The sequence below is a fragment of the Lynx canadensis genome, chromosome B3 (genome assembly GCF_007474595.2).
Source record: "Lynx canadensis isolate LIC74 chromosome B3, mLynCan4.pri.v2, whole genome shotgun sequence".
In the NCBI taxonomy this organism is placed as follows: Eukaryota; Metazoa; Chordata; class Mammalia; order Carnivora; family Felidae; genus Lynx; species Lynx canadensis.
In genome coordinates this window covers 6,228,202-6,245,056 of record NC_044308.2, presented here as the reverse complement: position 1 = coordinate 6,245,056, position 16,855 = coordinate 6,228,202, and the positions used below count along the sequence as shown (strand labels likewise).

The window sequence follows — 16,855 nt, the reverse complement described above, 5'->3', positions numbered from 1 at the left end:
TTATTTTCTTTGATTGATCCCTCCCTTTATCTCCATTCTCTTCTATTAGCTATAGGGATTTTTTTTTTTTTAATGTATTTTTAAGAAAGAGAGCACAAGCAGGGAAGGGGCAGAGAGAGAGGGAGACACAGAATCCAAAGCAGGCTCCAGTCTCTGAGCTGTCAGCTCAGACAGAGCTGGACGCAGGGCTTGAACCCATGAACCGTGAGATCATGACCTGAGCCAAAGTCAGACACATAAACAACTGAGCCACCCAGGCACCCCAGCTGTAGGATTTCTTTTTTTTTTTTATTAATTTTTTTTCAACGTTTTTATTTATTTTTGGGACAGAGAGAGACAGAGCATGAACGGGGGAGGGGCAGACAGAGAGGGAGACACAGAATCGGAAACAGGCTCCAGGCTCCGAGCCATCAGCCCAGAGCCTGACGCGGGGCTCGAACTCACGGACCGCGAGATCGTGACCTGGCTGAAGTCGGCCGCTTAACCGACTGCGCCACCCAGGCGCCCCCCAGCTGTAGGATTTCTTGATCTGTGTGCCATGTCTCTTAATTTTTCTTCGAAGTTTTTCATATTTTTATCTTTTTATGTGAAATTCTACAAAAATCCCTTAGTTCTCTTATTTCATTAATTTGTTCTTCAGCTCTGTTTATTTTACTCTTAGGTTTAACTGCTGAATTTTACACTCCAGCAGTCATGTTTTTCATTTCTAAAATTGACAATTGGTTCATTTTTCATAAGTTTTTTTGTTTCATGCTGTAATATTCTTATTAAGGATATTTTTTAGACTTTTAAAATCTCCTTCTGTTGGTTCCTTTTACCTCAGTTGTTAGTTCTCTTCATTGAGTTTGATGCCTTTCTTTCAAGGTGGTATTTTTTTCTTACATGTGGTGATTATTGGTCGTCTCATTATTACTTTTGGAGTTCCCTGATTTGTCTGAGAATGCCATGTTTGTTTAATACAACTTACCTCTGATGTAAGGATAGAGGTAGGGGGTGCCAGGACTTAGCCTCCCTGATTCTGCAGCATGTTGCCGTACTCTCAGTGCTGCTCTGCCGCTTAGGCCAAAGTTCCTCCACTCAGAGATCCCACCTCTCAACAGGCTCAGTGTTGCTCACTTCTTGGCATACACTGGGGGCGCATGGTGAGCTGTTGGGGAAGAAGGTACAGGGAAGGATGCTGTGTACCCAGCTGATCGTGTGGGGGGATTCCAGCCAGTCGTCACGGAAGTTGCCCCAGAGTTCCTGCCAGTGCCTGGCGTATCTGCCCTTGGTATCTGCTTTTGGAGCCACCCCTTCACTTTGCACTGTGTGGTCAGTGGCTTCATCTTTCATTCTCGTGTTAGATTACTTTTCACTTTTCTTTTTTTAAATAGGCTCCCTGCCCAGAGGGGAGCCCAACATGGGACTTGATCTCACGACCCTGAGACTAATACCTGAGCTAAGATCAAGAGTTGGATGTTTAACCAACTGAGGAGTCCAGGCGCCCTTATATTTCTTTGACTTTTTAAGGATTCTTTATTATTTTTTTTTTTAAGGATTCTTTATAATTTCTAGTCTGTCAAAAATGCCTCTTGTTTTTCCACATTATTATGGGTTGTATATATGCACTGTATTTAGGCATATGCACACAGGTGTGTGTATCTTCTCTATCATTTGTAGGTATTTGGGGTGAGAAGCCTGGAGCATGTGCTCAGTCCATTATCTTGATCCCAGATCTCCAGAGTGAATATTATTAAAGTCTGTCAAAATGTTATGAGAATCTGTTCACGACTGTCTCCTTTATTCTTTAATGCTGTATTATAATTTGCAGCTGTTTAGCAGGTAGATATAATGATAGAAATGTTACTATAAGCATATCGTTTCCACTAGAGTGGGTAACATTAAATGGTATAAAATGACCAAGGATTCTGCTGCTATGCAAAAGGTTATTTGTAGTTTTAGCTCATGCTTTTGAAATCAGATCGTGCGTTGATTCATACTATAAGATGAATGTGATATAAATATATGAATGTATAAATATGAACGCAAATATCCCTGCTATAAATATTTACTGTGTGCCTTCTAAATGCTAGTTTTATGCCAGGCTGTATGAGTAAAAATAGGACTACAAGGTGGTCTCTATTATAGAGAAAATTTATAAGCATGTATAGAATATAAGTGTTGTTAGTGTTGGAGTGCCTGGGTGGCTCAGTTGGTTAGCTTCTGACATTAGCTCGGTCATGATCTCATGGTTCTTGGGTTCGAGCCCCACACTGGACTCTGCTGACAGCTTGGAGCCTGGAGCCTGCCTTGGATTCTGTGTCTCCCTCTCTTCTTTCTGCGCCTCCTCTGCTCATGCTGTCTCTCTCAAAAATAAATAAACATTAAAAAAAATTTTTTTTAAGTGTTGTTAGTTCATAGGAGAAGTAGAAGAAGCAACAATTAGGGGCGCCTGGGTGGCGCAGTCGGTTAAGCGTCTGACTTCAGCCAGGTCACGATCTCACGGTCCGTGAGTTCGAGCCCCGCGTCAGGCTCTGGGCTGATGGCTTGGAGCCTGGAGCCTGTTTCCGATTCTGTGTCTCCCTCTCTCTCTGCCCCTCCCCCGTTCATGCTCTGTCTCTCTCTGTCCCAAAAATAAATAAATGTTGAAAAAAAAATTTTTTTTAAAAAAAAAGAAGCAACAATTAACTTCCAGTTATGAAATCTTGAATGGAAACATATAATGGTCACTACACTGAGATATTCCAGTTTTGTCTGTATGTTTTTGAATATTTTGTAGTTTTTGGATTTTCCCAGTGTTCTGTTAGTGGAAACACTGTACACCCAGGAATTCAGAATTCTGACATAAGGATGCATGAGAAGAAAAGGTTCATGTGAATAGTGTTGATGATTCAGGTCAAGTTTAGGAAATGTGTAAACATGACAATGAATATAAAGGTAAAGTATCTTCCTAAGTTTCTTTTTTTTTTTTTTTTAACTAAGCTTTGTTTTCTTGCAGTGTTCATAGTTGGGATCATGTTACTCAGGGCCTGGTAGAACTTGGCTTCATTTTAATGGATTCATATGGGCCAAAGAAGATTCTTGATGGAAAAGCTATTGAAACCAGCTCATGTCTTTCTAAAAAACCAACCCAGCATGCTTGTAAACTGGGAGCTGATATCCTGTTGGAAACTTTTAAGGTGAGACCCTAGTTTGGCAGCCATTCCCTAATTCTATGAAATTATAAATGGGGCATGGCGTTTGCCTGGGAGCTTGGAGGACAAGGAAGTTTTGAGTATGTAGCAGTTTCCAGGAACAGAACTCGGGATAGTAATTGAAATGTGACAGATTCAGCTTGATGGAATGTTTGTATTTTCATTCTTTATTTGTATTAGTTTTTCATGTGTTTTAATTTCCCCTTTTTCTCTTTCTTAGATGTTCAAATGTCAATTAGATTTTTATGATTTCCTCTTCTTCCTCCAGTAGTAAATCATTTTTTATCATTTTCTGTTTGGGAGCTTCTTTGGATGCTCTTATACAAGAAATCTTTTAGGTCACTGTAGAACATCTACCTTGAAGAATCATGTTTTTTGGTTCACTGTTTTTGAAGAACTCAGAATAGTTCTATTTTTTAATTCATTACCATATGACAATGATCATCTCAATCTTAATTTCTGAAACAGCTTTTAAAAATTCATTTCCTTTCAGCTAAAAGAAAAGCTAGATTATGAGGCTAAACAACTTTGCTAATGATTGCTCTACATCATCTTGACATTGAATTGATGTAGCTACACGCCAAAAGTGTCTGTTGGAAATGTTATTTGGGGGCTAATTTAAATGTAAATCTAGGGTTCTGATCCAGAATAATGAAGTGAATGCATACAGTAGTCCTTGAGAGTTATGTGTTAGATGATATAAATGACTCTTCTTAATAGTAATCTGATTAAAAGAATAAAAGATTTTAATATTTTTTGGTTTTTATGTTTTTTAAAGTTTGAGAGAGAGAGAGAGAGAGAGACAGCATGTACACACAGGAGGAGGAGACGGGGAGAGGAAGAGAGAGAATCCCAAGCAGGCTCCACACGGTCAGCATAGAGCCCAGTGCAGGTCTCGAACTCACAAACTGTGAGATCATGACCTGAGCCGAAATCAAAAGTTGGATGCTTAACCAGCCGAGCTACCCGTACACCCCAATATTGTTTTTAAATTAATGTTTTTTAAAACTAGTGAGGTTCCCTTTGGTTTTACACAGATGTTGGCTTTGTCAAGGCATCTGTAGAAAATATAATTTACTAATAATCTGTTGTTAGTTTGATGTCTGAAAGAAATTAGTCTGTACCTGGAAGTAATCAAGTTCATGTAAGAATTTGAGTGAAAATTGAAAACAGTTCTTTTTTAAGGTGACTACTGTCCTTCCAGAAACCGAGGAAGGGTTTGGTGAAGATTTTTGAGATTTCCAGAAATTTTCATGGGCTTTTAAATTTTAAAATAAGTCATGCATACTGTCAGAAATATGGGTATTAGCATGTAATGGATACCTAAGTAGAATTAGTTCTGTTTGATGCTGAACCGAACATGTGGCAATACTTTCATGTGAGCTCTCTTTTAGGCTAATAAACATGGTAGTTTGCCCTGCTAATGAGTCACCTGAACACAGAGTGAGGCTAGAATTGAGTGATCCTATCTTTCCAGATGATTGACAGTATATCTGTCTTTGAAATAAACAGTCATGGGGTGCCTGGGTGGCTCAGTCAGTTAAGCGTCCGACTTCGGTTCAGGTCATGGTATCACAGTTCATGAGTTCGAGTCCCTTGTCGGGCTCTGTGCTGGCAGCTCAGAGCCTCGAGCCTGCTTTGGGTTCTGTCTCCTCTCTCTGCCCCTCCCCCAGTCATGCTCCATCTCTCTCTCTCTCTCTCTCTCTTTCTCAAAAATAAATAAACAGTTTTGAAATAAAGTCATGTTATACTTCTATCCAGACTGTTTTTCATACTGCCTAACATGAATTGATACAACTGTAAGCTGGAGGTCACCATGGAATATTTTATTGCCTGTTCTTTTTAGATCCATGAGATGATCAGACAAGAAATTCTCGAGCAAGTCTTCAACAGGGTTGTGACCAGAGCATCCTCTCCCATCAGTCATTTCTTAGGTATTGAGCTGTGAGAAGGTGGATAAAGTTCTAGGGAATATATTCATGTAAATGTCAATACTGTTTTGGTTCTGGAAAAAAAAGTTTTTAGTGCTACAGTAGTTCAATGCAGTATCTTTGATTATGATGCGAGTGAGACATAAATCCTTCTATGTTGTTGTGATTATCAAGAAGGAAAAGGAGGGGCGCCTGGGGGGCTCAGTCGGTTAAGCGGCTGACTTTGGCTCAGGTCATGATCTCGCGGTCTGTGAGTTTGAGCCCTGCGTCGGGCTGTGTGCTGACAGCTCAGAGCCTGGAGCCTGTTTCAGATTCTTTGTCTCCCTCTCTCTGACCCTCCCCCGTTCATGCTCTGTCTCTCTCTGTCTCAAAAATAAATAAACGTTAAAAAAAAAAAAAAAAAGGAAAAGGAGCACTGGGGCACCTGGGTGGCTCAATTGGTTGAGTGTCCGACTTCAGCTCCGGTCATGATCTCCTGGTTCATGAGTTCAGGTCCCACATCGGGCTTGCTGCTGTCAGTGCAGAGCCCTCTTTGGATCCTCTGTCTCCTTCTCTCTCTGCCCCTCCCCCATTCACGCTCTCTGCCTCAAAAATAAACTTTTTTTTCTTTTTCCAAAAAGAAGGAAAGGAGCATATAACTAATGAGTGAAACTTGTCTTACATTAACTCTGCCTTTTGTTTTACTACTCCAATGAGTGCTGTCCTGCTGCAACTCAGTGACCTCCCATTCTGCTAACCCTTGACATTCTGGCTTCAGTACTCCTCTCTTTGTATTTTGTTTGTTTGTTTTAATTTTAGAGTGGGAGAGAGGAACAGAGGTGGGGGGAGAGAGAGAATTTCAAACAAGCTCCATGCTCAGCACGGAGTCCAGTGCCAGGCTTGCTCCACCACCCTGGGATCGTGACCTGAGCCAAAATCCAGAGCTGGACGCTAACCTGATACACATCTTCTAATCCCAAATCTACTGGTCTTTTCTTAGCCACCGACTTTCCTAATTTCTCTATCAGTACAACTCATTTCTCTATCATTACAACTCCCTGAAACTTTTCTTAGATAGGTTCTCTGATAACTAATAGTTTGCTTCTTATCCTGCATGTGATCAGTTCTTCCTCCTTTCATGATTCCTTTTCGTCTACCCTGAAGGGTCAAGATTCTGCAAAGTTCAGTACTTGACACTATTCTACTCTTTTTCTTTCTTTACAGCTTTATTGAAGTATAATTGAAGTACCATAATCTGTACATACTTAAGCTATACAGTTTGATGACTTATGACATGTGTACACCTGTGAAACAACACAGTGATCACCCACAGAAGTTTCCTGGTGTCCCTTTGTAATTCTTTCCTCCATCCTACTCTTCCTCCCCACCTCCTGTCTCCAGTCTAGTCAGCTTTTTTGAGTCTTAGGTAAATGGAATCCTACTGTATGCACTCCTTTTTTTGCCTGGCTTCTTTCATTGAGCATAATTCTTGTGAGAGTTTTCCATATTTGTTGCATGTATCAGTAGTTGGTCCCTTTTTATTGTTAGTAGTACTACCTGGTGTGAATATAACCTCAATTTGTTTATTCGCTCACCTGTGGACAGGTTATATAGGTTTTTCCCAGTTTGGGTCTGTTACAAATAAAGCTGCTGTGAGCATTCATTGTAAGTCTTTTTGAGGAAATATGCTTTTGTTTTTCTTGGGAAGATACCTGGTAGTGGAATGGGTGCATCATATGGGAGATCTATGTTTAATAGTTTAAGAAACCGCCAGACTGTTTTCCAAAGTGGTTGTACCATTTTACATTCCTGCCAGCAGTGTTGCTGGTTGCTCACATTGTGACCAACACTTGGTATGGTTAGTTTTTTTTAGTCATTGATAGGTGCTTGATAGTATCTCATTGTGGTTTTCATGTGTATTTCCCCAGAGCCCAGTGATACTAAACATGTGCCTTTTTTGTATGTTCGAATCTTTTGTCTGATTTTTAAAATTGAGTTGTTTGCTGCCTTATTACTGAGTTGTAAAAGTCTTCGTGTAATCTGAATATAAGTCCTTTGTCCGATACGTGTTTTGCAAATACTTTCTCCTAGTCTGTGGTTTTACTTAATTTTTTTTTTAACAGTGTTGTTTGAAGAGTTTTATCAATTATCAATTTATCAGTTTCTTTTTATAATTCCTGCTTTTTGTGTCATGTATTAAAGAATCTTTGCCAAACCCAAGATCACTAAGATTCACTATGATTTTTCCTATATTATCTACTAGAAGCTGTATAGTTTTAGCTTTTTACGCTTTAATCTGTGATCTATTTTTGTTAAATCCTATATGGTGTGAGTTCATTCCCCACCCCACCCCCCCTTTGGCTATCCATTTGATCCAGTACATTTTTTAAAAAATTTTTTTAGTGTTTTTTCATTTTCTGAGAGAGAGCGAGCAAGCAGGGGAGGGGCAGAGAGAGAGGGGGAGACACAGAATCCGAAGCAGTCTCCACAGCCTGGAGCCTGATGTGGGGCTTGAACTCACAAACCATGAGATCATGACCTGAGCTGTAGTCAAACGTTAACTGACTGAGCCACCCAGGCGCCCCTGATCCAGCACATTTTTAAAAAAAGATTATCTTTTCTTTTTTTTTTTTTTAATTTTTTTTTTTTCAACGTTTATTTATTTTTGGGACAGAGAGAGACAGAGCATGAACGGGGGAGGGGCAGAGAGAGAGGGAGACACAGAATCGGAAACAGGCTCCAGGCTCCGAGCCATCAGCCCAGAGCCCGACGCGGGGCCCGAACTCCCGGACCGCGAGATCGTGACCTGGCTGAAGTCGGACGCTTAACCGACTGCGCCACCCAGGCGCCCCAAAGATTATCTTTTCTAGAGCACCTGGGTGACTCAGTTTGTTAAGCATCTGACTCTTGGTTTTGGCTCAGGTCATGATCTTGAAGTTCGTGAACTCCGCTGACAGTGCAGAGCCTGCTTGGGATATTCTCTGTCTCCCTCTCTCTGCCCCTCTCCTGTTTGTGCTCTTGCTCTTGTGCTGTCTCTAAATAAATTTTTTAAAAAATAAAAGATTATTTTTTTCATTAAATTAGCATGCTATCTTTGAAATCAACTAGCCATATACACGTGGGTCTATTTTAGGAATCTTCTGTTCCAGTGATCTGTTATTGTCTTGATTGCTGTACCTTTGTAATAAGTTTTAAAATCAAATAGTGTAAATCCTTCAACTTTGCTCTTTTTCAAAATAGTCTCAGCTACTATAAGTGCTTCGCATTTCCAAATAAGTTTTAGAATTAGTTTGTCAATTTTTATAAAGAACTTGTTCAGGTTTTGATTGAGATTGCCTTAAATAATGGATCAATTTAGGAGACATCATCTTAACAATACTGAGTCTTCTAACCCCTGAACACAGTATAGCTCTCCATGTATTTAGGTCTTTAATTTCTTCTAGCAGTGCTCTCTAGATTTCAGTGTGAATCTTGCATATCTTTTGTCAGATTTATCCCTAAGTATTTCATATTTTTATTGCTATTGTACATGATATTTTAAAAAATGTCTATTTCTGATTAATTGCTAGCGTGTAGAAATAGTTGCCTTTTTATATTGATATTATATCTTGCAACCTTGTTAAACCTTATTCTAAGTGCTTTTTGGCAATTCCTTAGAATATTCTAAATAGAAATCATGTCACCTGCAAATCAAGACATTTCTGATATATTTGCATCTTTTTTCCTTCACTGATTTAACTTAGGGGCTTGTCAGTTTTACTAATCTTTCAAAGAATGAGCTTCTGGTGTGAATTCTCTCCATTGTTTGTTTCCAATTTCACTGATATCTGCTTCTTATTTCTTAGCTTTTGCTTGCTTTGGGTTCATTTTGCTCTTGTAAGTGGTTGAAAAAATCAAAAGAATAATATGTCCTCTGAAAAAGTTAGTATTCAGAGTACAGAGAGTATTACTGGAATATAGCCACACTCAGTCATTTACATGTTGTCTATCTTGCTTTTACACTATACCAGCAGAGTTGAACAGTTGTCATTTAAGCCATGGCTTATAAAACCTAAAATGGTTACTGTCTGGCCCTTTACAGAAAGAGTGTCAACTTGTGGCCTATTACATTTACCTGGAGGTTTACATTGATTTTTCTTCCTGGTGCTCCAAGTTTCCTTTCGTTTGTGTGAAAGGTTTTAACTGCAATTTCTTTAATAAAACAGGGCTGTTCAGGTTATCTCAGTCTTCTGGGAGAACATTTGTAGTTTATGTTTTTCAAGGAATTTGGCCATTTCACCTAAGTTACCAAGTTTATTGCCATGAAGTTGTTGAGAATATCCTTTTCATGACTCTAGGTTCTATATTGATGTCCCCTTTCTTATTCGTGATAGCGGTGATGTGCGTTGTCTTTTTTCTTACCACTGAAGCAAGAGATTCATCAGTCTTATTATTAAAAAAAAATTTTTTTTTAATGTTTATTTATCTTTGAGAGACAGAGCACGAGCAGGGGAGGGGCAGAGCGAGAGGGAGACACAAAATCTGAAGCAGGCTCCAGGCTCTGAGCTGTCAGCCCAGAGCCCGATGCGGGGCTTGAACTCACGAACCGTGAGATCATGACCTGAGCCAAAGCTGGACGCTTAACCGACTGAGCCACCCAGGCACCCCAAAATTTTATTGATCTCAAAAAAACAGCTTTTAGTTTCACTGAATTTCTCTGTTTTTTGTTTTTAGTTTCATTTATTTCTGCTCTTTTTTGTCTCCTTTTTACTGCTTTGGGTTTAATCTTTTTTTTTTTTTTTGGTTAGAAGGTTAGGTCACTGGGGCACCTGGGTGCCTTAGTTGGTTGAGCATCCGACTCTGGATTTTGGTTAGGGATCCCAGGATTGAGCCCCGCATCAGGCTCCATGGTGAGTGTAGAGCCTGCTTAAGATTCTCTTCCCTCTCGCTCGCTCTCTCCTTCTGCGCCTCTCCCCCGCTCACAGTCTTTTTCCTCTCTCTCTTTAAAAAAAAAAAAAAAAGAAACAGCTTAGGTCAGTAATTTGAAACTTTTTCAATACGAGCTTTAAACTAAGTTTCCATCTAAATATTGCTTTAGCTATATCCCATAAATTTTGTTTTTAATTTTCTTCAGTTACAAATACTTTTCAATTTCCCTTGTGATTTGTTCTTTAACCTATGAGTTATTATTATTTTCTTTAACCTATGGGTTATTTAGAAGTATGTTGTTCAGCTTTCAAATATTTGGAGGTTTTCCGGATATTTTTCTGTTGTTGATTTCTAATTTGTGGTTATAATACTATCTATGACATGCATTTTTAAATATTAATTAAAGCAATCTCTACCCCCAATGTGGGGCTCAATTCACAACCCCAAGATCAAGAATTGCATACTTTTTCTCCCAAAAAATAAACATAAAAAAAAAAAAAGGCGGGGGGTGTGGTTGGGTGGCTCAGTCGGTGAATGTCTGACTCAGCTTAGGTAATGATCTCATGGCTCATGAGTTCAAATCCCACATAGGGTGAGTACAAGACCCACTTTGGGTGAGCCTCACTTCTCTCTCTCCCTCTTCCCCTCCTGGGATATTCCCTCCCTCCCTCTCTCTCTAACTCTCTCTCCCTCTCTCTCTCTCTCTGCCCTTCACTCACTTGCATCCTCTCTGTCAAAAAAAAAAAAAAAAAAAGCATGCTCTTCCAACTGAGGTAGCCAGGTACCCCTATGACACGAATTTTTAAAAGTTTATTGAGACTTAGGCTTGTTTTATTCTCAGAATATGGTTCAGTTTGATAAATGTTCTGTGTGCTATTGAAAAGAAAACGTTGGGGCGCCTGGGTGGCTCAGTCAGTTAAGCGTCCGACTTCGGCTCAGGTCACGATCTTGCGGTCCGTGGGTTCGAGCCCTGCGTTGGGCTCTGTGCTGACAGCTCAGAGCCTGGAGCCTGTTTCCGATTCTGTGTTTCCCTCTTTCTCTGACCCTCCCCTGTTCATGCTCTCTCTCTCTCTCTGTCTCAAAAATAAATAAATGTTAAAAAAAAAGAAAAGAAAACGTATTCTGTTGTTAGGTGGAGTTTTCCATAACTCAGTTAAGTCAGATGATTCAAGTCTTTTGTATTCTTACATATTTTCTTCTAATTATTCTGTTAACTATTAAGATGAGTGTTGAATCTCTGACTTTGTAATTATAAATGTGTCAGTTTCTTTTAGTTCTATCAGTTCTTGCTATATGTATTTTAAAACTTTATTATTAGGGGCATACTCATTTAGGATTGTTATGTCCTCTTAGCTAACTGACCCATTAATCATTATGAAATGACCTTTTTTGTTCCTGGGAATATTTGCTTTGAAGTCTACTTTGAATTTATTTTTTAATGTTTGTTTATTTTTGAGAAACAGAGTGTGAGCTGGGGAGGGGCAGAGAGAGAGGGAGGCACAGAGCCCGACGAGGGGCTCAAACTCACGAAACGTGAGATCATGATCGGAGCTGACGTTGGATGCTTAACTGACTGAGCTACCCAGGTGCCCCCTGAAGTCTACTTTGGTATTAATACAACTTCTCTGGTTTTCTTTTGATCTGTGGCAACATTGTATATTTTTTTCATCTTTTTAGTTTTAACTTACTTATGTCTTTGTAGTTGGCAAGGGTTTCTTGTAGACCACATACAAAGGTGTTTTACTTTTTCAATCCTGTTTGATAATCATGAACTTTAAATCAGGGCATTCCATTTACATGTAATGTAATTATCATCTGGCTGTTTTCTGTTTTATCTGTCTGTTCTTCTTTTTTTTCTGCTGTTCTGCCTTCTTTTGGATTGAGGGTTTTTTTTTTTTTTTTCATGTTTGTTTATTTATTTTGAGAGAGAGAGGGTATGCGAGAAGCAAGAGAGAGAGAATCCCAAGCAGTCTCTGTGCTGTCAGCGTGGAGCCCAATGCAGGCCTCAATCTCATGAACTGTGAGATCATGACCTGAGCTGAAATCAAGAGTCAGATGCTTAACTGAGCCACCCAAGTGCCCTTAGATTGCTTTTTTTAAAATTTTGTTAAATTCCATTTTGTCTTGCTCAATTTGATTAGCTCTACCTCTTTTTTAAATTTTTTTTTGGGGGGGGTTGCTTTAGGGTTTATGATACTTTAACTTACTATAGTTTACCTTCAAGTATTCTACCTCAACAAATAACTTCCATTTCTAACTTCTGCCCTTGTGACTTTTGTGCTATTCTCATACATTTTACTTCTCTGTTTATTGAATTATATCTACATTGTTATGTTTGCTTTAAACAGTCAGTTGTGTCTTTCAAGAATTTTTTATTGTATGTTTTAAAAATATTTACTTTTGAGAGAGTGTGCATGTGCACAAGTAGGGGAGGGGCAGAGGGAGAGGGAGACAGAGAAACCCATGAGAGCTCTGTGCTGATGCAAGGCTTAAACCCACCAACCATGAGATCATGACCCGAGCCCAAATCAAGGGCTGGATGCTGAACTGACTGAGCCACCCAGGTGCCCCAAGAATTTTTTAAAATAAGAAAATGTCTTTTACACATGTGTTTACCATTTCTGGTGCTTTTTCCCTTTGTTTGTGTCTAGATATCTATCCAGTATTATATTCTGTCCAACTGCCGTTAACTTTCATATACTGCTTACAATTCAAGGAGCAAATATAGACTCCACTGTTCAGACACTAAGCTTTGTACTCCTACAGGGTGGGGACTTTAGTCTTTGACTGTTGGTAGCCACCTTGAACAGTCAGTCTTCTGTCCAGTGCACCTGCTCAGTGTCTTACACTCCTATCACTCTGGATTGCTGGATTTAGTCTTATTCTTTGTGTCCAGTTTTTGTGTGCTCTTGGAATCAACTTCATTCTATGTAAACCTGTGTCTGCCTCAAAAGACTGGAAATAGAAAAAAAAAAATGTTTGCCAAATTCTTCAGAAAAAATTTTTTTTCTATACTACTGATCTGCTGTTGTTGAATTCTTTTCGTGTGTCATAAAAAGTCTTTAATTTAGTGTTAGTTTTTTGAAATATATTTTTACTGGGTATAGAATTCCAAATTGACAGGGTTTTGTTTTTTTCTTTTAGTACTTTTTTTTTTTAAATTTTTTTTTAACGTTTATTTATTTTTGAGACAGAGAGACACAGAGCATGAACAGGGGAGGAGCAGAGAGAGAGGGAGACACAGAATCTGAAGCGGGCTCCAGGCTCTGAGCTGTCAGCACAGAGCCTGACGTGGGGTTCGAACTCACAGACGGTGAGATCATGACCTGAGCCGAAGTCGGATGCTTAACCGACTGAGCCACCCAGGCGCCCCTCTTTTAGTACTTCAAAGATGTTACTTTACTGTTCTTTTGGCTTTCATCATTTCTAATTAGTTAGTTTTCATTCATATCTTTGTTCCTTTCTATATAATATATATATTTTTGTTTATCAGTGGTTTTAAGCAATTTATGTGCTTTAGTGTAGTTTTCTCCATGTTTCTGGTTGGAGTTTGTTAAGCTTCTTGAATCTGTAGGTTTGTGTTTTTCATCAAGTTTGGAACATTTTGAGATACTCTCTCTCTTTTTTTAAATGTTTATTTTGAGAGAGAGAGAATATAAGTGGGGGAGAGGTAGAGAGAGATGGAGAAAGAGAATCCCAAGCGAGCTCCTTGCTGTCAGCACAGAGCCCAAGGTGGAGTTTGATGTCACGAATTGTGAGATCATGACCAGAGCTAAAATCAGGAGTTGGATGCTCAACCTACTGAGTCACCCAGGCACCCCAAGATACGATTTCTTCAAAAATGTTTCTGTCATCTCCCTCCTACCAGCACACACTCCTCCCACCCCTATACTGCGTTACATATGTAATAGGCTGCTTTACATTGCCTGTATAGCTTACAGATTCTTTTTTAGTCTTTTTTACTGTTTTTAGACAGTTGATACTGCTATAACTTCAAGTTCCCAGATCTTGTGCAGCAATCTAATTTTTCATCTTTAGCCATCTGATTTGTATCTTTTTTCATATTTTTGCTCTCCTTAACATGCTTCCCTTACCTTTTTTGAACATATAAATTATATTTATTTTAGTTTTTTTAATATCCTTATTTACTAATCCTATCATTTGTAGCATTTCTGTTTTGTTTTTATTGATTTATTTCTTCCTCATCGTGGGTCATATTTTCCCACCTCTTGCATGCTTTGTAATTTTTTTTAAATATTTTTTTTTAACATTCATTTTTGAGAGAGAATGTGAGTAGGGGAGGGGCAGAGGGAGAGGGAGACACAGAATCCAAAGCAGGCTCCAGGCTCTGAGCTGTCAGCACAGAGCCCAGCGTGGAGCTAGAACTCGCAAACTGTGAGATCACCACCTGAATTGAAGTTGGCTGCTTAACTGACTGAGCCACCCAGGAGACCCTGCATGCTTTGTAATTTTTGATTGGATAGTAGACACTATGAATTTTTACATTGTTAATTTCATGGATTTTTTTTTTCTTTCAAATAATTTTGCGCTTTAAATCTTTTGGAAAACATTTAATCATTTGGATGATTATGTTGTGTGAAGCAAGACCAGGTAGCCTTTAATCTCAGGCTAGTTAGGTTTCACAAATGCCTAAGTATAGAACCTTGTATATTATGAGGTGTCTCCACTGTGGTTGTTGTGAATGTGAACTATTATTTGTCTTTTGTGGCCTCTGAGAATAGATCTGCCTGCTTCTTGCTGCTGGGTCTTCCCTTGGCTTCTAGTAGCTTCCTCACAATCATGCACCTACCAGAACACAACTGACATACACAGGGGGCTTCTCACACATCTCCGGGGCCCTCTTCCCGTGTAGCTCTTTCCTTTCTAGAACTCTGCCCTGTGAGTTCTTGCTGCCTTGGCTTTTTGAATTCCCACCTCCATCTCTTTAAATTGGGAAGACCACTGGGCTCGGAGTTTCCCCTCTCTGTGCTGCCGCCTAGGAACTCTCTAGGCGGTAAGATGGAGCAGTTCTAAGGCATACCCCATTTATTTCCCTTCTCTGGGGGACCATGGGCCTGCACTGCTTGTCTAGTGTCTGAAAATTATTAATATAATTTGGCTCTTTTTGTTATTATTGTTTAAAGTGGGAGGATAAATCTAGTCACTGTTTCTCCATGATGGTAGGAAGCAGAAGTCTGCTCCTCTTTTTACACATTCTTTTCTTTGTACATGTCATACCTCTTTGCATGACTTCATTTATTTTTGTGGGCTTCAGTGGACATGGATCTTAAATCTTTATGTCAAGACTGTCTTCATTCCTTGGTTCAGTGCCCCCATTCCTGCTGTATATTTCCATTTAGGTTTTTCTTTTTCCTTTTATTTCAAATGCAATACAGTTTCCTTCCAACAAAGTCCACTTTCAGTTGTTCATATTTCTATTATTTGAAGCCTGACTCTCCAAGTTCCAGAAGTTGGAATTCCTTTTCATTAGCTCAAACTTGGTACCTAAGTTCTCTCATTTTTTCTGTTACTTTTGTCTTCATTTTTGTGCCCTTCTTCCCACCTGTTGCCTAGTTTGCAGCCTTACATCCTTGCATTTAGGCTTTTGCCATAGGTTCTGATTTCCCTGCTCTCTCCTCTCTGCAGCAAGTCAGCCTGCATATGCCACCACATGGTGTTACTAAAATACCACTCTATCACTCAGAAATCACCAGTACCTTCCTTATAAATTATCAGCTCTTTATCCTGGCCCTTCAAGTCCTTGACAATTTGATCCATCCTGCCTTCTCACCATTAACTTCACTTATTTATTTTTATGAATTCTTCACCCCCGCTTCACAGGATTTTCCAACCCGTTTTCTGAATATGCCCTATACTTCTTTTTCCTCATACTTTTCCCTTTACATATAGTAGCCCTTTCTGGTTCTTGGTGCATCTAAATGTCAGCCTTCTTTCAGAACCCAGCTTAAATACTTCTCTTCACTCTTCTAAAGCACACCACTCATAATAATCTCTTCTTCCTTTGAACTCCTCTTTAGCCTCTATAATATTTGCTAGGCAATAAAATGTTTGCGATTATTAGATATTTGATGTTGACCCGTTATTTATCTCTTTCATGCTTTCAAAATATGTTTTTCTATGACTCCTAATTAAAATTCTTGAAGAGAGATCATGTTTGTGTGGTTTTGTATATTCCTTATAGGACGATACTATACTTGCACTAATAAGTGTTAGTAGCTGGGTTCCTGGGTGGCTCACTCGGTTAAGCGTCTGACTTTTGATTTCATCTCAGGTCATGATCTCACAGTTTGTGAGTTCAAGCCCTGCATCGGGCTCTGTGCTGACAGTGCGAAGACTGCTTGGGATTCTCTCTCCCCCCACTCCTCTCTGCCCCTCTACAACTCATGCTTGTTCTCTCTCTCTCTCTCTCTCTCTCTCTCTCTCTCGCTCGCTCAAAACTAAACTTAAGGGGCGCCTGGGTGGCTCAGTTGGTTGAGTGTCCGGCTGCGGCTCAGGTCATGATCTCATGGTTCGTGAGTTCGAGCCCCATGTCAGGCTCTGTGCTAACCGCTCAGAGCCTGGAGCCTGCTTCAGATTCTGTGTCTCCCTCTCTCTCTGACCCTCCCCTGTTCATGCTCTGTTTGTCTCTGTCTCAAAAATAAATAAACATTAAAAAAAAAAAAAACTAAACTTCTATAAAAGTTCACAGATACTGACTTCAGCTTAGAAATATGAAGATATAGTATGCTACATGTCTTGACAGTGTAACAGATTTCTTCCCTTCTTTTAGAGAAATTTTTATAATCTTAATATTATCACAGAAGAAAGTTTCAGAAGTATATATCCTAGTTACACTGACCATAG

General features: G+C 39.4%; 1 protein-coding gene across 1 annotated transcript in view; it reads left to right on the top strand.

Annotated features, from left to right (window-relative positions):
• Nucleotides 1–16,855, top strand: part of FANCI (FA complementation group I) — an 87,084-nt gene that overhangs the window by 37,079 nt on the left and 33,150 nt on the right. The window contains exons 13-14 of the mRNA XM_030317402.2: nucleotides 2,978–3,158; nucleotides 5,020–5,107. Of these exons, the coding sequence (XP_030173262.1) occupies nucleotides 2,978–3,158; nucleotides 5,020–5,107 (269 nt within the window). The remainder of the gene's footprint in view (nucleotides 1–2,977; nucleotides 3,159–5,019; nucleotides 5,108–16,855) is intronic.